The sequence below is a fragment of the Aethina tumida genome, chromosome 4 (assembly GCF_024364675.1).
Source record: "Aethina tumida isolate Nest 87 chromosome 4, icAetTumi1.1, whole genome shotgun sequence".
NCBI lineage: Eukaryota > Metazoa > Arthropoda > Insecta > Coleoptera > Nitidulidae > Aethina > Aethina tumida.
This window is the reverse complement of record NC_065438.1, coordinates 15116976-15143962: the sequence shown is the minus strand read 5'-3', so window position 1 is coordinate 15143962 and position 26987 is coordinate 15116976. Positions and strand designations below refer to the sequence as shown.

At 23.8% G+C, this 26987-nt stretch overlaps 1 protein-coding gene across 1 annotated transcript in view; it reads left to right on the top strand.

Annotated features, from left to right (window-relative positions):
- Window positions 1-26987, top strand: part of LOC109600478 (retinal guanylyl cyclase 2) — a 176264-nt gene that overhangs the window by 97719 nt on the left and 51558 nt on the right. Inside the window, exons 7-8 of the mRNA XM_049966423.1 lie at window positions 14185-14370; window positions 23117-23380. Of these exons, the coding sequence (XP_049822380.1) occupies window positions 14185-14370; window positions 23117-23380 (450 nt within the window). The remainder of the gene's footprint in view (window positions 1-14184; window positions 14371-23116; window positions 23381-26987) is intronic.

Genomic DNA, 26987 nt, shown 5'->3' with positions numbered 1-26987 from the left:
CAATAATTCATCAAAATTATTTTGATTAATCAAATATTTTGTATTTTTTATTACAGTCTAAAAATATATTAATATATTATATAATTTTATGCAAATTTATTTATTTTTTTTCTGTTTCAATACATTGAGAATTTCTATTATTTTTTGAATATAGAATATTTTTACTTTTTAGACAATTTCAACTTATTGGAATTATTTAATTTTTATTTATTTAATTCCCTTTGTTGGAATATTAATAAAATTATTAATTTTTTAAAATTTTTGTATATACTATCTTTTATATATTTTTTAATTCAATAAATTATCAAAATTATTTTGATTAATCAAACATTTTATGTTTTTTTACAGTATATTTTTAATTTTTATGCGAATTTATTATTTTATTTATTATTTTTTGAATTTTAATATTTTGAAAATATTTAAATTTTATTAGTTTTCCATAGAAAATTTAGTCATTTATTATCATTTTTCAAAATTTTGAATATAATTTTGTATTAATTTAAATTTTTAATCACTGTTTTTGAATATTATTTTTTTTTTTGAAATTCTACTATTTTTTTGGATTTCAAATATTTTGTATTTTTTTATTATACTATATTTTTAAATTTTATGCAAATTAATTATTTTATTTTATTTTATTTTTTGATATATAATATTTAAATTTTATAAGTTTTCCATAAAAAATTTAGTCAAATATTGTAGTTTTTATTCAAAATTCAAAAATGTTTCTTAATTTTGAATGTAATTTTGTATTAATTTAAATTTTATTAAACGGGTTTTAAATTAAACTTTTATGTTGAATTTTTCAAATTTTGTAATTTAAAATAATAAATTATATAAATTGTAATAAATTTAAACAATAGCTAAAAAGAATAGTAAAAAACTGGAAAGTAAACTTACCAATAAATAACATATAAAGAAATTAGAGTAAATAATAAAAATTTTTAAAAAGTATAAAAATTTATAAAACTTAAAAATCTTAAAAAGTTCTTTTTGGAATTTTATATTTTACTATTTTTTAATAATTTCTTTTTTTATGATTGAATACATTGAGAATTTCAAATATTTTTCGAATATAGAATATTTTTATTTTATAGACTCTACAAATTTTCTATATAATGTCGACAATTTCAACTTTTTGGAATTATTTAATTTTTAGTTATTTAATTCAATTTGTTGGAATATTAATGATGTTATTAATTTTTTTAAAATTTTATATTCACTATCTTTTATATATTTTTCACTATTTTTTAAATCAATAAATTATCAAAATTATTTTGATTAATCAAATATTTTGTATTTTTTATTACAGTATAAAAATATATTAATATATTATATAATTTTATGCAAATTTATTATTTTATTTTTTTTTTTGAATTTTAATATTTTGAATATTTTGAAATTTTTATAGTTTTCCATAGAAAATTTAGTGAATTATTATAGTTTTTATTTATAATTCAAATATGTTTCTAAATTCTGAATATAATTTTGTATTAATTTCAATTGTAATAAATGAGTTTTAAATTGTAACTTTTATGTTGAATTGTCCAAATTTTGTAATTCAAAATAATAAATTAATAAAAATAATAAAAAATTGTAATAAATTTATATAATAGCTAAAAAAATAAAAAATTGGAAAGTAAACTTACCAATAAATAAAATGTAAACAAGCTAGAGTAAATAATCAGAATTTTTTAAATATATAAAAATTTATAAAATTTATAAATCCAAGTCCTTTTTTTTGAATTTTATATTATATATAAATTTAGTAAATTATTTTAAATTTTTATTTAAAATTCAAAAATTTTTCAAAATTTTGAATATAATTTTGTATTAATTTAAATTTTTAATTACTGTTTTTGAATATCATTTTTTTTTTTTGAAATTCCATTGTCTACTATTTTTTTGGATTTCAAATATTTTGTATTTTTTATGTAAACTCATATTCAATTTATTAAATCTTTCTGTATTATTTTATTTCATATATATTTTCAATATAGTTTTTGTAATTCAAATTTTTGGTACTTTTTCTTTATTTTTTTTTATTTACATTTCAATAATACCCTATAAATTTTGTGTATGTAACCAATTCCTTATTTATTCTTAATCTAAATCATTATTCAAAAAATCTTGATTATACGACTTGATTACAGAATAATGAGTTTTATTAAACATTAAATGAAATGAAACTTCTCGTCTTGTCAAAGTTATCAAGAACAATTCCTACTTAAAATAGTGCCATTACCAGTCTTATTAATTGAAAACAAAGTTCTGGAAGTTGTCAACAAGAATCCACTATCTAATTTCAATTATAACTTTTCGTGAGCAACAATTTTGTAATTGAAGCTTTATTCGTTGAAAAGTCCGTGTAGCGTGTTCACGTTCTCTGGCTCAAGCGAAGATAAGAGACTACCCATAAATCTTCTCAATTTTCTTATTTGTTTGCCAAACACAAAACGAACCGGTCGAATTTATTCGAATACGGGGTTGTTTGAATTGTATCGGGTATTTTTCATCCACTTCGGCCTCTCTCAAATCATCCGTTGCGCAATAAAATCGCTTCTCTCTCTCTCTATACATAACGATTTGCATAATATATTGAGTCATCACGCACCCACAACAATATTAATTAATTAATGCAAATGCACATCTAAAACAACCCGCATTAGGAAATAAACACGGTGTCGTTTATGGATCGTGTGCGTCATAATTTCATACCGGTGTAAAATTTAATGTCGATCAGTGCGATCGTAATCTAAGGCAATATCATATTGATTACCGTAATAATTTAATATTGAATGTTAAGCCAAACATCGGCTTCGTCACACATTATTTGACTTAATAAGCGACTTCCGCATGGAATCCGTGTTTACGTTGTTAATTTCCCATCCGGTAATTTTGCGATAGATTTAACCAACACGAACGTATGAATTATGGAGGTTGTTATTAGGTTGACGTCGGTCTATTTTCAGTCACAGTCAATTATCACGTAGTACAATAATCTGTATCGATGTACCACTTCTTGTGCCATTTGAACACAGTGGAGGGTGTTTACGGACTGTTACAGTTATTAGAGATTAGTCATTCGATATTATAATATTTTTAATAACACTGATTGGAACATTTAAAAAACTGAGATAATTTAACAATAAATAATAAGAAATTAAATTAGTTTATATAGACAAAGCAAAAAAAAACATATTATAATAAGAAAACTAAAATAATATTTAATTTAGAAAAATAATAAATTTTATGGATCTATAACAGCCAAAATAATAGAATAAATAAATTTGTCAAATATACAAAAGTATAAAAATATTTCGAATCTAACCAGATAAATAAAGAGGAAAATATTTATATAACTTAAGACATAAAAAAATTCGATTAGTTATATAGTTAAATAAAAAGTTATATCAAGCTAGAGGACTTGTGCCATTTGAACACAATAGTAGGTGTTTACGAACTGTTACAGTTATTAGAGATTAGTCATTTGATATTATAATATTTTTAATCATACTGTTTGGAACATTTAAAAAACTGAGATAATTTAATAATAAATAATAAGAAATTAAATTAGTTTATAAAGAGAAAGCAAAAAAAAACATTATAATAAGAAAACTAAAATAATATTTAATTTAGAAAAATGACAAATTTTATGGATCTAAAACAGCCAAAATAATAATAGAATTAATAAATCTGTCAAATATACAAAAGTATAAAAATATTTCGAATCTAACCAGATAAATAAAGAGGAAAAATATTTATATATCTTAAGACATAAAAAATCGATTAGTCATATAGGTAAATAAAGAGTTATATCAAGTTATAGGACTCGTGCCATTTGAACACAATAGTAGGTGTTTACGAACTGTTACAGTTATTAGAAATTAGTCATTCGATATTATAATATTTTTAATCATACTGAATGGAACATTTAAAAAATTGAGATAATTTAACAATAAATAATAAGAAATTAAATTAGTTTATACAGAGAAAGCAAAAAAAAAACATATTATAATAAGAAAACTAAAATAATATTTAATTTAGAAAAATGACAATTTTTATGGATCTAAAACAGACAAAATAATAATAGAATAAATAAATCCGTCAAATATATAAAAGTATAAAAATATTTCGAATCTAACCAGATACATAAAGAGGAAAAATATTTATATAACTTAAGACATAAAAAAAAATCGATTAGTCATATAGTTAAATAAAAAGTTATATCAAGTTAAAGGTGCCATTTGAACACAATAGTAGGTGTTTCTGAACTGTTACAGTTATTAGAGATTAGTTATTCGATATTATAATATTTTTAATCATACTGATTGGAACATTTAAAAACTGAGACAATTTAGCAATAAATAATAAGAAATTAAATTAGTTTATATAGAGAAAGCAACAGAAAAAACATATTATAATAAGAAAACTAAAATAATATTTAATTTAGAAAAATGACAAATTGTATGGTTCTAAAACAGCCAAAATAATAATAGAATAAATAAATCTGTCAATTATACAAAAGTATAAAAATATTTCGAATCTAACTAGATAAATAAAGAGGAAAAATATTTATAAAACTTAAGACATAAAAAAAATCGATTAGTCATATAGATAAATAAAAAGTTAAATCAAGTTATAGAACTTGTGCTATTTGAAAACAATAGTAGGTGTTTACGAACTGTTACAGTTATTTGAGATTAGTCATTCGATAATAAAATATTTTTAATCATACTGATTGGAACATTTAAAAAACTGAGATAATTTAACAATAAATAATAAGAAATTAAATTAGTTTACATAGAGAAAGCAAAAAGAAACATATTATAATAAGAAAACTAAAATAATATTTAATTTAGAAAAATGACAAATTTTATGGATCTAAAACATCCAAAATAATAATAGAATGAATAAATCTGTCAAATATATAAAAGTATAAAAATATTTCGAATCTAACCAGATAAATAAAGAGGAAAAATATTTATATAACTTAAGTAATAAAAAAAATTCGAATTGTCATATAGTTAAATAAAAAGTTATATCAAGTTATAGGACTTGTGCCATTTGAACACAATAGTAGGTGTTTACGAACTGTTGCAGTTATTAGAGATTAGTCATTCGATATTACAATATTTTTAATCATACTGATTGGAACATTTAAAAAACTGAGATAATTTAACAATAAATAATAAGAAATTAAATTATTTTACATATAGAAAGCAAAAAAACATATTATTATAAGAAAATTAAAATAATATTTAATTTAGAAAAATGACAAATTTTATGGATCTAAAACAACCAAAATAATAATAGAATAAATAAATCTGTCAAATATACAAAAGTATAAAAATATTTAGAATCTAACCAGATAAATAAAGAGGAAAAATATTTATATAACTTAAGACATAAAAAAATTCGATTAGTTATATAGTTAAATAAAAAGTTATATCAATTTATAGGACTTGTGCCATTTGAACACAATAGTAGGTGTTTACGAACTGTTACAGTTATTAGAGATTAGTCAGTCATTCGATAATATAATATTTTTAATCATACTGTTTGGAACATTTAAAAAACTGAGATAATTTAATAATAAATAATAAGAAATTAAATTAGTTTATATAGAGAAAGAACAAAAAAAACATTATAATAAGAAAACTAAAATAATATTTAATTTAGAAAAATGACAATTTTTATGGATCTAAAACAGACAAAATAATAATAGAATAAATAAATCTGTCAAATATACAAAAGTATAAAAATATTTCGAATCTAACCAGATAAATAAAGAGGAAAAATATTTATATAACTTAAGACATAAAAAAATTCGATTAGTTATATAGTTAAATAAAAAGTTATACTTGTGCCATTTGAACACAATAGTAGGTGTTTACGAACTGTTACAGTTATGAGAGATTAGTCATTTGATATTATAATATTTTTAATCATACTGTTTGGAACATTTAAAAAACTGAGATAATTTAATAATAAATAATAAGAAATTAAATTAGTTTATATAGAGAAAGCAAAAAAAAACATATTATAATAAGAAAACTAAAATAATTTTTAATTTAGAAAAATGACAAATTTTATGGATCTAAAACAGCCAAAATAATAATAGAATAAATAAATCTGTCAAATATACAAAAGTATAAAAATATTTCGAATCTAACTAGATAAATAAAGTGGAAAAATATTTATATAACTTAAGACATAAAAAAATTCGATTAGTTATATAGTTAAATAAAAAGTTATATCAAGTTAGAGGACTTGTGCTATTTGAACACAATAGTAGGTGTTTACGAACTGTTACAGTTATTAGAGATTAGTCATTTGATATTATAATATTTTTAATCATACTGTTTGGAACATTTAAAAAACTGAGATAATTTAATAATAAATAATAAGAAATTAAATTAGTTTATAAAGAGAAAGCAAAAAAAAACATTATAATAAGAAAACTAAAATAATATTTAATTTAGAAAAATGACAAATTTTATGGATCTAAAACAGCCAAAATAATAATAGAATTAATAAATCTGTCAAATATACAAAAGTATAAAATTATTTCGAATCTAACCAGATAAATAAAGAGGAAAAATATTTATATATCTTAAGACATAAAAAAATTCGATTAGTTATATAGTTAAATAAAAAGTTATATCAAGTTAGAGGACTTGTGCCATTTGAACACAATAGTAGGTGTTTACGAACTGTTACAGTTATTAGAGATTAGTCATTCAATATTATAATATTTTTAATCATACTGAATGGAACATTTAAAAAATTGAGATAATTTAACAATAAATAATAAGAAATTAAATTAGTTTATACAGAGAAAGCAAAAAAAAAACATATTATAATAAGAAAACTAAAATAATATTTAATTTAGAAAAATGACAATTTTTATGGATCTAAAACAGCCAAAATAATAATAGAATAAATAAATCCGTCAAATATATAAAAGTATAAAAATATTTCGAATCTAACCAGATACATAAAGAGAAAAAATATTTATATAACTTAAGACATAAAAAAATCGATTAGTCACATAGTTAAATAAAACGTTATATCAAGTTATAGGACTTGAGCCATTTCAACACAATAGTAGGTGTTTACGAACTGTTACAGTTAATAGAGATTAGTCATTCGACATTATAATATTTTTAATCATACTGATTGGAAAAATTGAGATAATTTAACAATAAATAATAAGAAATTAAATTAGTTTATATAGAGAAAGCAAAAGAAAAACATATTATAATAAGAAAACTAAAATAATATTTAATTTAGAAAATTTGACAAATTTTATGGATCTAAAACAGCCAAAATAATAATAGAATTAATAAATCTGTCAAATATACAAAAGTATAAAAATATTTCAAATCTAACCAGATAAATAAAGAGGAAAAATATTTATATATCTTAAGACATAAAAAATCGATTAGTCATATAGGTAAATAAAAAGTTATATCAAGTTATAGGACTTGAGCCATTTGAACACAATACTAGGTGTTTACGAACTGTTAGAGTTATTAGAGATTAGTCATTCGACATTATAATATTTTTAATCATACTGAATGGAACATTTAAAAAATTGAGATAATTTAACAATAAATAATAAGAAATTAAATTAGTTTATATAGAGAAAGCAAAAAAATACATATTATAATGAGAAAACTAAAATTATATTTAATTTAGAAAATTTGACAAATTTTATGGATCTAAAACAGCCAAAATAATAATAGAATTAATAAATCTGTCAAATATACAAAAGTATAAAAATATTTCGAATCTAACCAGATAAATAAAGAGGAAAAATATTTATATAACTTAAGACATAAAAAAATTCGATTAGTTATATAGTTAAATAAAAAGTTATATCAAGTTAGAGGACTTGTGCCATTTGAACACAATAGTAGGTGTTTACGAACTGTTACAGTTATTAGAGATTAGTCATTCAATATTATAATATTTTTAATCATACTGAATGCAACATTTAAAAAATTAAGATAATTTAATAATAAATAATAAGAAATTAAATTAGTTTATATAGAGAAAGCAAAAAAAAAACATATTATAATAAGAAAACTAAAATAATATTTAATTTAGAAAAATGACAATTTTTATGGATCTAAAACAGACAAAATAATAATAGAATAAATAAATCTGTCAAATATACAAAAGTATAAAAATATTTAGAATCTAACCAGACAAATAAAGAGGAAAAATATTTATATAACTTAAGACATAAAAAAATTCGATTAGTTATATAGTTAAATAAAAAGTTATATCAAGTTAGAGGACTTGTGCTATTTGAACACAATAGTAGGTGTTTACGAACTATTATTAGAGTTATTAAAGATTAGTCATTCGATATTATAATATTTTTAATCATACTGATTGGAACATTTAAAAAACTATGATAATTTAATAATAAATAATAAGAAATTAAATTAGTTTACATAGAGAAAGCAAAACAAAAAAAAACATATTATAATAAGAAATCAAAAATAATATTTAATTTAGAAAAATGACAAATTTTATGTATCTAAAACAGCCAAAATAATAATAGAATAAATAAATCTATAAAATATACAAAAGCATAAAAATATTTCGAATCTAACCAGATAAATAAAGAGAAAAAATATTTATTTAACTTAAAAAATAAAAAAAAATCGATTAGTCATATAGTTAAATAAAAAATTATATAAAGTTAAAGGACTTGTGCCTTTTGAACACAATAATAGGTGTTTACGAACTGTTAGAGTTATTAGAGATTAGTCATTCGATAATATAATATTTTTAATCATACTGATTGGAACATTTAAAAAATTGAGATAATTTAACAATAAGTAATAGGAAATTAAATTAGTTTATATAGAGAAAGAAAAAAAAAAACATATTATAATAAGAAAACTAAAATAATATTTAATTTAGAAAAGTGATAAATTGTATGGATCTAAAACAGCCAAAATAATAATAGAATAAATAAATCTGTCAAATATATAAAAGTATAAAAATATTTCGAATCTATCCAGATAAATAAAGAGGAAAAATATTTATATATCTTAAGACATAAAAAAATCGATTAGTCATATAGGTAAATAAAGAGTTATATCAAGTTATAGGACTTGTGCCATTTGAACACAATAGTAGGTATTTACGAACTCTTACAGTTATTAGAGATTAGTCATTCGATATTATAATATTTTTAATCATACTGATTGGAACATTTAGAAATCTGAGATAATTTAACAATAAATAATAAGAAATTAAATTAGTTTATACAGAGAAAGCAAAAAAAAAACATATTATAATAAGAAAACTAAAATAATATTTAATTTAGAAAAATGACAATTTTTATGGATCTAAAACAGCCAAAATAATAATAGAATAAATAAATCCGTCAAATATATAAAAGTATAAAAATATTTCGAATCTATCCAGATAAATAAAGAGGAAAAATATTTATATATCTTAAGACATAAAAAAATCGATTAGTCATATAGGTAAATAAAGATTTATATCAAGTTATAGGACTTGAGCCATTTGAACACAATACTAGGTGTTTACGAACTGTTAGAGTTATTAGAGATTAGTCATTCGACATTATAATATTTTTAATCATGCTGATTGGAACATTTAAAAAATTGAGATAATTTAACAATAAATAATAAGAAATTAAATTAGTTTATATAGAGAAAGCAAAAAAAAAAAACATATTATAATAAGAAAACTAAAATTATATTTAATTTAGAAAATTTGACAAATTTTATGGATCCAAAACAGCCAAAATAATAATAGAATTAATAAATCTGTCAAATATACAAAAGTATAAAAATATTTCGAATCTAACCAGATAAATAAAGAGGAAAAATATTTATATAACTTAAGACATAAAAAAATTCGATTAGTTATATAGTTAAATAAAAAGTTATATCAAGTTAGAGGACTTGTGCCATTTGAACACAATAGTAGGTGTTTACGAACTGTTACAGTTATTAGAGATTAGTCATTCAATATTATAATATTTTTAATCATACTGAATGCAACATTTAAAAAATTGAGATAATTTAATAATAAATAATAAGAAATTAAATTAGTTTATATAGAGAAAGCAAAAAAAAAACATATTATAATAAGAAAACTAAAATAATATTTAATTTAGAAAAATGACAATTTTTATGGATCTAAAACAGACAAAATAATAATAGAATAAATAAATCTGTCAAATATACAAAAGTATAAAAATATTTAGAATCTAACCAGACAAATAAAGAGGAAAAATATTTATATAACTTAAGACATAAAAAAATTCGATTAGTTATATAGTTAAATAAAAAGTTATATCAAGTTAGAGGACTTGTGCTATTTGAACACAATAGTAGGTGTTTACGAACTATTATTAGAGTTATTAAAGATTAGTCATTCGATATTATAATATTTTTAATCATACTGATTGGAACATTTAAAAAACTATGATAATTTAATAATAAATAATAAGAAATTAAATTAGTTTACATAGAGAAAGCAAAACAAAAAAAAACATATTATAATAAGAAATCAAAAATAATATTTAATTTAGAAAAATGACAAATTTTATGTATCTAAAACAGCCAAAATAATAATAGAATAAATAAATCTATAAAATATACAAAAGCATAAAAATATTTCGAATCTAACCAGATAAATAAAGAGAAAAAATATTTATTTAACTTAAAAAATAAAAAAAAATCGATTAGTCATATAGTTAAATAAAAAATTATATGAAGTTAAAGGACTTGTGCCTTTTGAACACAATAATAGGTGTTTACGAACTGTTAGAGTTATTAGAGATTAGTCATTCGATAATATAATATTTTTAATCATACTGATTGGAACATTTAAAAAATTGAGATAATTTAACAATAAGTAATAGGAAATTAAATTAGTTTATATAGAGAAAGAAAAAAAAACATATTATAATAAGAAAACTAAAATAATATTTAATTTAGAAAAGTGATAAATTGTATGGATCTAAAACAGCCAAAATAATAATAGAATAAATAAATCTGTCAAATATATAAAAGTATAAAAATATTTCGAATCTATCCAGATAAATAAAGAGGAAAAATATTTATATATCTTAAGACATAAAAAAATCGATTAGTCATATAGGTAAATAAAGAGTTATATCAAGTTATAGGACTTGTGCCATTTGAACACAATAGTAGGTATTTACGAACTCTTACAGTTATTAGAGATTAGTCATTCGATATTATAATATTTTTAATCATACTGATTGGAACATTTAGAAATCTGAGATAATTTAACAATAAATAATAAGAAATTAAATTAGTTTATACAGAGAAAGCAAAAAAAAAAACATATTATAATAAGAAAACTAAAATAATATTTAATTTAGAAAAATGACAATTTTTATGGATCTAAAACAGCCAAAATAATAATAGAATAAATAAATCCGTCAAATATATAAAAGTATAAAAATATTTCGAATCTATCCAGATAAATAAAGAGGAAAAATATTTATATATCTTAAGACATAAAAAAATCGATTAGTCATATAGGTAAATAAAGATTTATATCAAGTTATAGGACTTGAGCCATTTGAACACAATACTAGGTGTTTACGAACTGTTAGAGTTATTAGAGATTAGTCATTCGACATTATAATATTTTTAATCATGCTGATTGGAACATTTAAAAAATTGAGATAATTTAACAATAAATAATAAGAAATTAAATTAGTTTATATAGAGAAAGCAAAAAAAAAAAAACATATTATAATAAGAAAACTAAAATTATATTTAATTTAGAAAATTTGACAAATTTTATGGATCCAAAACAGCCAAAATAATAATAGAATTAATAAATCTGTCAAATATACAAAAGTATAAAAATATTTCGAATCTAACCAGATAAATAAAGAGGAAAAATATTTATATAACTTAAGACATAAAAAAATTCGATTAGTTATATAGTTAAATAAAAAGTTATATCAAGTTAGAGGACTTGTGCCATTTGAACACAATAGTAGGTGTTTACGAACTATTATTAGAGTTATTAGAGATTAGTCATTCGATATTATAATATTTTTAATCATACTGATTGGAACATTTAAAAAACTATGATAATTTAATAATAAATAATAAGAAATTAAATTAGTTTACATAAAGAAAGCAAAACAAAAAAAACATATTATAATAAGAAATCAAAAATAATATTTAATTTAGAAAAATGACAAATTTTATGTATCTAAAACAGCCAAAATAATAATAGAATAAATAAATCTATAAAATATACAAAAGCATAAAAATATTTCGAATCTAACCAGATAAATAAAGAGAAAAAATATTTATTTAACTTAAAAAATAAAAAAAATCGATTAGTCATATAGTTAAATAAAAAATTATATGAAGTTAAAGGACTTGTGTCTTTTGAACACAATAATAGGTGATTACGAACTGTTAGAGATATTAGAGATTAGTCATTCGATAATATAATATTTTTAATCATACTGATTGGAACATTTAAAAAATTGAGATAATTTAACAATAAGTAATAGGAAATTAAATTAGTTTATATAGAGAAAGCAAAAAAAAAAAAAAAACATATTATAATAAGAAAACTAAAATAATATTTAATTTAGAAAAGTGATAAATTGTATGGATCTAAAACAGCCAAAATAATAATAGAATAAATAAATCTGTCAAATATATAAAAGTATAAAAATATTTCGAATCTAACCAGATAAATAAAGAGGAAAAATATTTATTTAACTTAAGACATAAAAAAATTCGATTAGTCATATAGTTTAATAAAAAGTTAAATCAAGTTAGAGGACTTATGCCATTTGAACACAATAGTAGGTGTTTACGAACTATTATTAGAGTTATTAGAGATTAGTCATTCGACATTATAATATTTTTAATCATACTGATCGGAACATTTAAAAAACTATGATAATTTAATAATAAATAATAAGAAATTAAATTAGTTTATACAGAGAAAGCAAAACAAAAAAAACATATTATAATAAGAAATCAAAAATAATATTTAATTTAGAAAAATGACAAATTTTATGTATCTAAAACAGCCAAAATAATAATAGAATAAATAAATCTATCAAATACATAAAAGCATAAAAATATTTCAAATCTAACCAGATAAATAAAGAGAAAAAATATTTATTTAACTTAAAACATAAAAAAAATCGATTAGTCATATAGTTAAATAAAAAGTTATTTCAAGTTAAAGGACTTGTGCCTTTTGAACACAATAGTAGGTGTTTACGAACTGTTAGAGTTATTTGAGATTAGTCATTCGATATTAGAATATTTTTAATCATACTGATTGGAACATTTAATAAACTGAGATAATTTAACAATAAATAATAACAAATTAAATTAGTTTATATAGAGAAAGCAAAAAGAAAAACATATTATAATAAGAAATCAAAAATAATATTTAATTTAGAAAAATGACAAATTTTATGGATCTAAAACAGCCAAAATAATAATAGAATAAATAAATCTGTCAAATATACAAAAGTATAAAAATATTTCGAATCTAACCAGATAAATAAAGAGGGAACATATTTATATAACTTAAGACATAAGAAAATTCGATTAGTCATATAGTTAAATAAAAAGTTATATCAAGTTATAGGACTTGCGCCATTTGAACACAATAGTAGGTGTTTACGAACTATTAGAGTTATTAAAGATTAGTCATTCGATAATATAATATTTTTAATCATACTGATTGGAACATTTAAAAAACTGAGATAATTTAACAATAAATAATAACAAATTAAATTAGTTTATATAGAGAAAGCAAAAAAAAAAACATATTATAATAAGAAAACTAAAATAATATTTAATTTAGAAAAATGACAAATTTTATGGATCTAAAACAGCCAAAATAATAATAGAATAAATAAATCTGTCAAATATACAAAAGTATAAAAATATTTCGAATCTAACCAGATAAATAAAGAGGAAAAATATTTATATAACTTAAGACATAAAAAAATTGATTAGTCATATAGTTAAATAAAAATTTAATCAAAAATAAGGAAGTATTTGCAGCGAATTGATCCAAGAGTTTCAACGAATTTCAACATTCCGGCCATCTGGAAACGTTGCGTGATAATCAATGGTAATTTTGGTGTTCCAGGTGGACGAAGGGATCGAGGCTATGCTCTGTTGTTTTCTGCAACAGTTGCAGGAATTCGGCGGCCCGGAAGTGGACAAACCGGACCTACTGCAGGGTTCGGGGACATCGGTGCGCACACCGCTCAGGGGCGGCTCCAGTCCCAATTTGGCCAAGCAAGTCATCGTGGATCCACGCGTCCGATACAATGTGAGTATATTTTTAATAAGTCAAGTTTGAACTTCGAAGTTCATTAAAAACTCGTTTCCTTTTCGAAAATCGTAAATAACCCTCTAGTGAAAGTCCGATAACAAATTGTGGGAACGCAAGTGTGAATGAGAATCGGCCATCGATACGTTGTGTGGCGAATAATTTATTCGGGGTCGGGCACGGAAGGGTGGGCAATTCCCACAGCGCCGACCTCAACATTTTTTCAATTTAACTACGGCATTTATAACGTCAATTACAGCGGGCCACGGTGACCGGACGGCAGTCGGAGATATTCGTAAAAACCGGCCGTTATTTAATTCGCCTCTGGGCGCCGTCGGAAAGATAAATAACACTTTGATGTGGTGTGACGTCCGGCTAAAATTGAAAACGCGAACCATTTTTTGCACCTAAACGGACTTGAATCGATTTTGCCACCTTCATTATCAATTTATTCGATGAAATTGCACGGGGTGTTCTAAGCTAGGTTATTCTGACAGAAACAAGAAGAGGTGGCTAACAGCTTAGGGCTAAATAAGTCAACAGTTTTCCGTATTATTAAAAAATTTAGTGTAATTTCAATTAACTTTCTGTTGCAATAAAAAAATTCAAATGTTCAAATTAAATTAAAATGATCATCTTTGTTGATCTTGTATTTTTAACATTTTTGCCAAGAAGTGTATTTCAATATATTTTGTTTTACATTTTTAATGTTGGACAAAAAATGTTTAAAATACTTCTTAAGTTTTCAAGAAACTAATTCAGATTTCGTATATCAAAGAAGCCTTCATAGTGTAAAGATGAGTAAAGATAATAATGTATTAGAATATTTCTTATAACGACTCGCAGATTTTTATGGTGATGGATTGATGGCCAGATTTCTCAAAATTTAAGAATTAAAGTTAAAATTATCTTGTTGACTTTGGGATTAATGCTATAACCTGGCCAGCTCTCCGTCCAGACCTTAAATCAAAATAACATATCTGGGACATTCTTGAGAAATGGTTTTGGGACCGTCTCCTACTCTAAATTTGGGAGAATTTGGACTAAAATTAAATTCAAACCCAGATATTGAGTATGAACAGAAGATGTGAGGCTGTCTGCCATTCGTAGTAGAAGTAGAAATAGTCCATATTAAGTTTATCTTTTTAATTTTAACATCAATTTTTGTTGATTATTAATTTTTCTCAAAACAGTTAAAAAAAACTATTTTTAAATAAATATCAATTGAGGTAGTGCGTTAACTTCTTGGAACAGTGTATATTATCCCCCAATTACCATATATCTCAATTTTTCAATGTCTGGTCTAAAAATATTTTAGCAGTCAAAATTTGGTAACACCCTTATTATCAATTTATTCGATTCGATAAAATTGTACGGAGTGTTCTAAGGTAAGGGGTTCTAGCCAAGACAGGCAGAAACAAAAAGAGATGGCTAAAAGCTTAGGGCTAAATAAGTCAACAGTTTTCCGTATCATTAAAAAATTTAGAGTAATTTCAGTTAACTTTCTGTTACAATAAAAAAATTCAAATGTTCAAATTAAATTAAAATGATTATCTTTGTTGATCTTGTATTTTTAAAATTTTTGCCAAGAAGTGTAATTCAATATATTTTGTTTTACATTTTTAATGTTGGACAAAAAATGTTTAAAATAATCTTCTTAAGTTTACAAGAAACTAATTCAGATTTCGTTTATCAAAGAAGCCTTCAAAGTGTAAAGATGAGTAAAGATAATTATGTATTAGAATATTTCTGATAAAGATTCGCAGATTTTTATGGTGATGGATTGATGGCCAGATTTCTCAAAATTTAAGAATTAAAGTAAAAATTATTTTGTTGACATTGGGATTAATGCTATAACCTGGCCAGCTCTCAGTCCAGAACTTAAATCAAAAGAACATATCTGGGACATTCTTGGGAAACGGTTTGGGGACCGTCTCCTACTCTAAATTTGGGAGAATTTGGACTAAAATTAAATTCAAACCCAGATATGGAGTATGAACAGAAGATGTGAGGCTGTCTGTCATTCGTAGTAGAAGTAGAAATAGTCCATATTAAGTTTATCTTTTTAATTTTAACATCAATTTTTGTTGATTATTAATTTTTCTCAAAACAGTTATAAAAAAACCTATTTTTAAATAAATATCAATTGAGGTAGTGCGTTAACTTCTTGGAACAGTGTATATTATCCCCCAATTACCATATATCTCAATTTTTCAATGTCTGGTCTAAAAATATTTTAGCAGTCAAAATTTGGTAACACCCTTATTATCAATTTATTCGATTCGATAAAATTGTACGGAGTGTTCTAAGGTAAGGGGTTCTAGCCAAGACAGGCAGAAACAAAAAGAGATGGCTAAAAGCTTAGGGCTAAATAAGTCAACAGTTTTCCGTATCATTAAAAAATTTAGAGTAATTTCAATTAACTTTCTGTTACAATAAAAAAATTCAAATGTTCAAATTAAATTAAAATGATTATCTTTGTTGATCTTGTATTTTTAAAATTTTTGCCAAGAAGTGTATTTCAATATATTTTGTTTTACATTTTTAATGTTGGACAAAAAATGTTTAAAATACTTCTTAAGTTTACAAGAAACTAATTCAGATTTCGTTTATCAAAGAAGCCTTCAAAGTGTAAAGATAAGTAAAGATAATTATGTATTAGAATATTTCTGATAAAGATTCGCAGATTTTTATGGTGATGGATTGATGGCCAGATTTCTCAAAATTTAAGAATTAAAGTAAAAATTATTTTGTTGACATTGGGATTAATGCTATAACCTGGCCAGCTCTCAGTCCAGAACTTAAATCAAAAGAACATATCTGGGACATTCTTGGGAAACGGTTTGGGGACCGTCTCCTACTCTAAATTTGGGAGAATTTGGACTAAAATGAAATTCAAACCCAGATATTGAGTATGAACAGAAGATGTGAGGCTGTCTGTCATTTGTAGTAGAAGTAGAAATAGTCCGTATTAAGTTTATCTTTTTATATTTAACATCAATTTTTGTTGATTATTAATTTTTCTCAAAACAGTTAAAAATACCTATTTTTAAATAAATATCAATTGAGGTAGTGCGTTAACTTCTTAGCACAGTGTATATTATCTCCCAATTATCATATATCTCAATTTTTCAATGTCTGGTCTAAAAATATTTTAGCAGTCAAAATTTGGTAACACCCTTATTATCAATTTATTCGATAAAATTGTACGGAGTGTTCTAAGGTAAGGGGTTCTAGCCAAGACAGGCAGAAACAAGAAGAGATGGCTAAAAGCTTAGGGCTAAATAAGTCAACAGTTTTCCGTATTATTAAAAAATTTAGAGTAATTTCAATTAACTTTCTGTTACAATAAAAAAATTCAAATGTTCAAATTAAATTAAAATGATCATCTTTGTTGATCTTGTATTTTTAAAATTTCAATATATTTTGTTTTACACTTTTAATGTTAGACAAAAAATGTTTAAAATACTTCTTAAGTTTACAAGAAACTAATTCAGATTTCGTTTATCAAAGAAGCCTTCAAAGTGTAAAGATGAGTAAAGATAATTATGTTTTAGAATATTTCTGATAACGATTCGCAGATTTTTATGGTGATGGATTGATGGCCAGATTTCTCAAACTTTAAGAATTAAAGTTAAAATTATCTTGTTGACTTTGGGATTAATGCTATAACCTGACCAGCTGTCAGTCCAGACATTAACCGAAAAGAACATATCTGGGACATTCTTGGGAAACGGTTTGGGGACCGTTTCCTACTCTAAATTTGGGAGAATTTGAACTAAAATGAAATTCAAACCCAGATATTGGGTATGAACAGAAAATGTGAGGCCCTCTGTCATTCGTAGTAGAAGTAGAAACACTCCATATTAAGTTTATCTTTTTAATTTTAACATCAATTTTTGTTGATTATTAATTTTTCTCAAAACAGTTATAAAAAAACCTATTTTTAAATAAATATCAATTGAGGTAGTGCGTTAACTTCTTGGAACAGTGTATATTATCCCCCAATTACCATATATCTCAATTTTTCAATGTCTGGTCTAAAAATATTTTAGCAGTCAAAATTTGGTAACACCCTTATTATCAATTTATTCGATAAAATTGTACGGAGTGTTCTGAGATAAGGGGTTCTAGCCAAGGCAGGCAGAAACAAGAAGAGGTGGCTAACAGCTTAGGGCTAAATAAGTCAACAGTCTTCCGTATTATTAAAAAATTTAGAGTAATTTCAATTAACTTTCTGTTACAATAAAAAAATTCAAATGTTCAAATTAAATTAAAATGATCATCTTTGTTGATATTGTATTTTTAAAATTTTTGCCAAGAAGTGTATTTCAGTATATTTTGTTTCACATTTTTAATGTTGGACAAAAAATGTTTAAAATACTTCTTAAGTTTACAAGAAACTAATTCAGATTTCGTTTATCAAAGAAGCCTTCAAAGTGTAAAGATGAGTAAAGATAATTATGTATTAGAATATTTCTGATAACGATTCGCAGATTTTTATGGTGATGGATTGATGGCCAGATTTCTCAAACTTTAAGAATTAAAGTTAAAATTATCTTGTTGACTTTGGGATTAATGCTATAACCTGGCCAGCTGTCAGTCCAGACATTAACCGAAAAGAACATATCTGGGACATTCTTGGGAAACGGTTTGGGGACCGTCTCCTACTCTAAATTTGGGAGAATTTGGACTAGAATGAAATTCAAACCCAGATATTGAGTATGAACAGAAGATGTGAGACTGTCTGTCATTCGTAGTAGAAGTAGAAATACTCCGTATTAAGTTTATCTTTTTAATTTTAACATCAATTTTTGTTGATTATTAATTTTTCTCAGAACAGTTATAAACAAAAACCTATTTTTGGTGTATATTATCCCCTACTTATCATATATCTCAAATTTTCAACGTCTGGTCTAGAAATACTCCCAATAGTCAAAATTTGGTAACACCCTGTACGGTGTGAAACACGGCCGTGATATTCAAAACACGTTAACAAGAAAACGGCAGCTAAAAAAAGTGATTGGAAATTGGCAGGAAAATTTCGTGAAGGCGTCCTCGTGCGTCTCTGGACTGTCCTAAAATTTAATGACTGTCTGGCAAACGACGACGGCACGCCCACGCACGCACGCACACGCGTGGGATTTAATCTAAATCATGTAAAAATATGGTAAAACCATGTAAGGGGCGGGCGGAATGCACGAAAGTGATTATAAATCTGTCGACGTGAAAATTAAATTCCACGAGATGAGACAAATAAATTCGAAAACAACATAATTGATTTCGCCGGTATGCAACTGATGGCGTTGTTTTTCTTTTTATTTTTATCGTCCGTAATAAAATTTCACGTGCAAATATTTCAAAACGAAACTGCCGTCGCCGTGCATTGTGCACGTTGTTGCCGTTTTCCTGGTCGGGTCGAAAATCAATTGAATTTTATCGGATTATCACCTAGATATAAATTAATTTATTCCAATTTTTTTAGAAAAATATTAACCTATTACAGAATAATAATTGATTAAAATCTTAAAGCATAAATTGTCAGAAGCCAATAATGGGCTTAAACGTTGCCCCACCATATCCCACACATTTTCGATTGGGGAAAGATCTGGAGATCTGGGTGGCCAAGGCAATAAATTCACATGGGAGGCTTATAGGAAGTTTAATGTGTTCCTGGCAATATGTGAAGGGGCATTATCTTGCTGAAAAATTAGTTTAAGACCTCTCTTTATGTAGGAATGAAAATAAGGCTCCAAAACGTCATCCACATATCGCTGGATGACGTTTTGGAGCCTTATTAGAAATTAATTCCTTTGAATTTAATGTCAGAAAGCGACAATGCTTTCTGCTCCCCTTATATACATTTTTTATATCGAATTTTCCCTTTTATTATTTAGAATATTAAACATTTCACGACCCATAAAATAGATGATTTATAATCCATTAAAGCGACTGATTAAAAGCTCATAAACCTCAACCGCGTTTTGATTAATTTAATTTTTCCGAAGCGACGCGCTTATCTCGCCGAACGAGATAAAGGGAAGCCACGTTAAAAATAAATAAGACAATGGACGAACTCATTAATCACACTCTTTAAACGACCCCATTTTATATGTATTTTTTTTTTGTTCGTTGTTCTGGCCCAGTAATTCATATCTCGTGTCGGGATCGTTCTATTTATAGATTTTGGCGGGGTTTAAATAAACAATTCGGGCGAAGTACGAAATTAACAAGATGTTCAGTTACCACTTGTCAGACGTAATTAATTACGATCTGAATAATTACGGGGCACGTTAACGGAACCGAATTGGGTTGAAATTAAACTTACGATTTTCCACCGGGAGGAGAAACGAAAATGGATAAATCGTGTAAATTCTGAACTAGTCATTGTCATTGAAATATGTGTGAATTGTTTAATTAAACATTACACTAGAAATTAAATTATTTCATTTTGCATTTGTGTTTTAATTCTTCATATTTTAATAAATCTGCCAATGCTATTAAATATTAACAATTTATTTTAATTCTGTGATATGCTAATAAATAATAATTAATTGTAATATGTATTTTAATGGTTGATTTATTAATATTTATTTAATTTTGGACGTAAATTAATATAATAACGAATATTTTTTAATTTAAGAAAAAAATTAAATATATTAATTTGTTTAATAAAAAATTTATTAGTATTATTTCAAGTAAGAGAAAACTATTATCTAATTATCTAATGGTCAAATTACCTCATAACCAATGATCAAATTTCGTCATCTAATGACCAAATTACCTAATTATCTAATGACTTAATTACCTAATGACTAAGTTAACTAATGACCAAATTACCTAATGGTCAAATGTTATTTGAAAAATTGTTATCAATTGTTGAAAGATAATACTGTAGTAAACGTAAAAAGTTACTAAAAATTGCAAAAAATCATTAAAATCATAAAAAGCTAACACAATTCCAAAAATTACTAAAAACAAAAAGTTACTAAAATGAGCAAATTACCTCATGACAAAGTTATCTAATATCCAAGTTTTCTAATGACCAAATTACCTAATAATCTAATGATCAAATTACATGATGACCAAATTATCTCATGATCAAATTACCTCAGGATCAAATTCTTCATGAATAAATTGTCTAATGATCAAACGTAATATGAGACATTGGCTTTCAACTTTGTTAACTTTATTTGCACAAAATTTATTGAATTATATTAAAATGATTATTAATTTTTGTCACTAATTATATTTTAATAATATAAATTTTATTCATTGGTTTATCAATATTTGATTAACTTATAAATTATAAATAATTTCAGGAAATAATATAATAATAATATTAATTTTAAGGAAAAACACCAAAAAGAAATAATACGTTTATAAATACATATATTTTTCATATTTTAATATAAGAATATTATAAAAATATAATTTATTATTAAAAATGAAATCTAAGTGAGTAATTAATTAGAGATTTAATAATTCTGAAATTCTTAAGTCAATTTAAATTTATGTGGTAAGAAATTTAAGAAAAAAATTAATTAATATAAATATATACATAATGAATATAAAAATATACGTTTTAAAGAAGTAAACTATTCCTGTATTTTTTATTTTTTTGTTATTTACGAAAATTTAAAAATTGTAATATAAATATTGAAAAGTACTTATTTACGTTTTAAAAATTTACAATTCGATTTAAATTATAAAATTCAGAAGTTAAAAAAAAATAAAATAAGAACTAATTGGCTTCATAAACTAGTGTAGGAATTAAAAAAAAAAGTAAAAATTAAAAATAGAAATTAATTTCAAAGTCAAACAGACTCATAATCTAAACTTAAAATTTAAATCAATCAGGTAATCTTAAGCAATTGGTTATTAAAATTAAATTAAATTAATTAATTAGTCAATAATGTACAGTATTAAATTGTCAGACCTGTTTATTAGTGTTTGTAAATTTCAATTCTCATTGTTTTCACAAATAGTTTGCTTGCTTAATCACTTGGAAACTATAAAATTATTCTGAATATTTAATTGTTTCATTTTAAATTTATTTAAATTTAAGTGAAAATCAATAAATGATTTATTAATTTATTTAGTTCAATTTGCAGTTAAATTAAAATATTTCAGTAAAACTAATTATTACAGTCGTATACGTTAATTGAGTATATAAAATATGGTATTAATATCAAAATATTTGTTAATTAAAAGTCCAAGCACAACGATAACGATAAAAATTAATGATGCATAAATAAACACAGAATTGAGTTAGTGGGTATTTATATTTTCACCTTTTCAATGTGAATTAAATAATGACTGAAATTTATTTAAGTTACATTTATATTTAATTTTCATAAAACAACACTTACATTATTCCAGACTTTTAAATTTACTAAAAATAAATGACGCTTTTGCATTAACGTCATATAAAGTTTCATTTATTATTGTTATATTGCAATTGTCTTTTAAAATAATATTATTTTACATATAAATATTAACACAAAGCTTAAAATAAATTTGAATTTAATATTATATATATATTCATATATTTGGTATTAATATCAATTTTATGCGTGCGAAATTATTAAATCCTTTGTAAATAATATTATTGCAACAAATAAATATGGATTTGCAATGAATTTTACTAATACTATTAATTAATTCAATGTTCTGTAATCAATCAATATATGTCACCTATTTATTCAAAAATTTAATCAAATAATTCATTATTCGTTTATTTTAGGGTGATCTTGTCCAGATGAAACCAGTACCTTCGACGGGCAGCAGCGGCTGCGAACTGAAGGCGAAGGCGGTCGAATTCCTGGTGCTCCTGCACGGACTGCGACACGAGAACCTCAACCCCCTGATCGGGTGCCTGGCCGAGCCGCCCAGGGCCGCCCTCGTGTCCGAGTACTGCGCCCGCGGATCCCTGCAGGACGTATTACAGCAGGACGACATCAAGCTCGACTGGTCCTTCAGGCTGAGTCTGCTCACCGATCTGGTTCGGGTAGGTGATTTTTCTTTCTTGAATTTACAGTTGCTGATCCTTGACACAGTTGTCCTGGCATATATCACGGGGCTTATTAGCCTCGTCCTTAATCGAACGTGTCGTGCAGCGGAACCGGGAGATAAGGACGAAAGTTTCGGCCCAGGTGGTGGGTCGGCCGCAAAGCCGCAGGAGCGGTATTGTGCGGGATAATGATGGCTTTCAGGGCAGCTACAGAAAGACGCCGAATGTCTGATAAAATGTACGCGTCAATCAGTTGGGAATGTGTTATTGAAAGGTGCAATTTAAAACTAAGTGAAATGGAATCGAACAAGGGGATGACAAAGGGGTTTCTGTAGGAATTTTATGAATACAGTTCTTGTCAAATATCTCTTTCTTGACGGCTTTTGTTTTATTTGTTGTTTTCTTTAATGTACGTTATTTCATTAATATTTAGATGACTTTAATTTAAATAGTCGATTAATTTTGAATATTTTTGGTTGATAGAATTGAATGTTAATAAATAATTTCCTAATTATTATATTATATATTTTTAACCAAAAGAAAAAAATCTTAAAATTGTTATTCTAATAGTGATGATTTTATACATTGATGAAACTTAATGTTAATTTATTAGTTATTTCAGTACGAACATATATTTTTTGATAAAAAGCAATTTCTTAGACAGCCTATTGACAGTAAATTGACTGGTTAATTCTGTTCATGATTTTAAGTTTTTTATTCATGGGTAATTTTATTGGGAATATATATTTTTGACTAAGATAAAAATCTCTGATGGCCTATTTTATTTTAAATTTATATGTCCATTCATTCGTCATGATTTCATGTTGTTTGAATATCAATAAATTTCTTAAGTGGCCTATTTTAAAATTGTTGGGTTCATTTTAGTCGGGATTTTGTATATTGATGAAATTCTTAGATTGTCTATTTTATTTTCAATTGATTGATCCAATCTTGCCATGATAAAGATGAGTAATATATATTTTTATCCAAGAAAAATCTTTAATGACCTATGAACATATATTTTTTGACAAAAGAATATTTCTTAAATCACTTATTTTATGGTAAATTGAATGGTTAATTATGATCATGATTTCATCTTGTTTGAATGTTGATTCATGAGTAATTTAATTGGGAATATATATTTAAAGAAAATCTTAGAGGGCCTATTTTATTTAAAATTTTCACGTTCATTCTGATCATGATTTCATTTAATTTGAATGTTGATTCATGAGTAATCAATTTCAATATGATTATATATTTTTTGATAAAAGGATAATTTGGCCTATTTTATAGTAAATTTGCTGGTTAATTCTGGACATATCATGTTCTTTGGTTTGAATGTTGATTCAAGAGTAATTTCATTAAGAATATATATTTTTGACAAAGAAAAATCTTTAATGGCCTATGAACATATATTTTTTGACAAAAGAATATTTCTTAAATGACTTATTTTATGGTAAATTGAATGGTTAATTATGATCGTGATTTCATCTTGTTTGAATGTTGATTCATGAGTAATTTCATTGGGCATATATATTTAAAGAAAATCTTAGAGGGCCAATTTTATTTAAAATTCTCACGTTCATTCTGATCATGATTTCATTTAATTTGAATGTTGATTCATGAGTAATCAATTTCAATATGATTATATATTTTTTGATAAAAGGATAATTTGGCCTATTTTATAGTAAATTTGCTGGTTAATTCTGGACATATCATGTTCTTTGGTTTGAATGTTGATTCAAGAGTAATTTCATTAAGAATATATATTTTTGACAAAGAAAAATCTTTAATGGCCTATGAACATATATTTTTTGACAAAAGAATATTTCTTAAATGACTTATTTTATGGTAAATTGAATGGTTAATTATGATCGTGATTTCATCTTGTTTGAATGTTGATTCATGAGTAATTTCATTGGGCATATATATTTAAAGAAAATCTTAGAGGGCCAATTTTATTTAAAATTCTCACGTTCATTCTGATCATGATTTCATTTAATTTGAATGTTGATTCATGAGTAATCAATTTCAATATGATTATATATTTTTTGATAAAAAGATATTTGGCTTATTTTATAGTAAATTTGCTGGTTAATTCTGGACATATCATGTTCTTTGGTTTGAATGTTGATTCAAGAGTAATTTCATTAAGAATATATATTTTTGACAAAGAAAAACATTTAATGGTCTATGAACATATATTTTTTGACAAAAGAATATTTCTTAAATGACTTATTTTATGGTAAATTGAATGGTTAATTATGATCATGATTTCATCTTGTTTGAATGTTGATTCATGAGTAATTTCATTGGGAATATATATTTAAAGAAAATCTTAGAGGGCCTATTTTATTTAAAATTTTCACGTTCATTCTGATCATGATTTCATTTAATTTGAATGTTGATTCATGAGTAATCAATTTCAATATGATTATATATTTTTTGATAAAAGGATATTTGGCCTATTTTATAGTAAATTTGCTGGTTAATTCTGGACATATCATGTTCTTTGGTTTGAATGTTGATTCAAGAGTAATTTCATTAAGAATATATATTTTTGACAAAGAAAAACATTTAATGGCCTCTGAACATATGTTTTTTGACAAAAGAATATTTCTTAAATGACTTATTTTATGGTAAATTGAATGGTTAATTATGATCATGATTTCATCTTGTTTGAATGTTGATTCATGAGTAATTTCATTGGGAATATATATTTAAAGAAAATCTTAGAGGGCCTATTTTATTTAAAATTTTCACGTTCATTCTGATCATGATTTCATTTAATTTGAATGTTGATTCATGAGTAATCAATGTCATTATGAACATATATTTTTTGATAAAAGGATATTTGACCTATTTTATAGTAAATTAGCTAGTTAATTCTGGACATGATTTCATGGTCTTTGGTTTGAATGTTGATTCAAAAGTAATTTCATTAAGAATATATATATATATATATATATATATATATATATATATATATATTTGACCAAGAAATATCTTTAATGACCTATGAACATATATTTTTTGACAAAAGCATATTTCTTAAATGACTTATTTTATGGTAAATTGAACGGTTAATTATGATGATTCATGAGTAATTTCATTGGGAATATATATTTAAAGAAAATCTTAGAGGGCCTATTTTATTTAAAATTTTCACGTTCATTCTGATCATGATTTCATTTAATTTGAATGTTGATTCATGTGTAATCAATGTCATTATGAACATATATTTTTTGTTAAAAGGATATTTGACCTATTTTATAGTAAATTATCTGGTGAATTCTGGACATGATATCGTGTTCTTTGGTTTGAATGTTGATTCAAGAGTAATTTCATTAAGAATATATATTTTTGACAAAGAAAAACCTTTAATGGTCTATGAACATTTTTTGACAAAAGAAAATTTCTTAAATGACCTATTTTATGGTAAATTGGATGATTAATTATAGTCATGATTTCATCTCGTTTGGAAATTGATTCATGAGTAATTTCATTGGGAATATACATTTAAGAAAAAATCTTAGAGGGCCTATTTTATTTATAATTGTCACGTTCATTCAGATCATGGTTTCATATTATTTGAATGTTGATT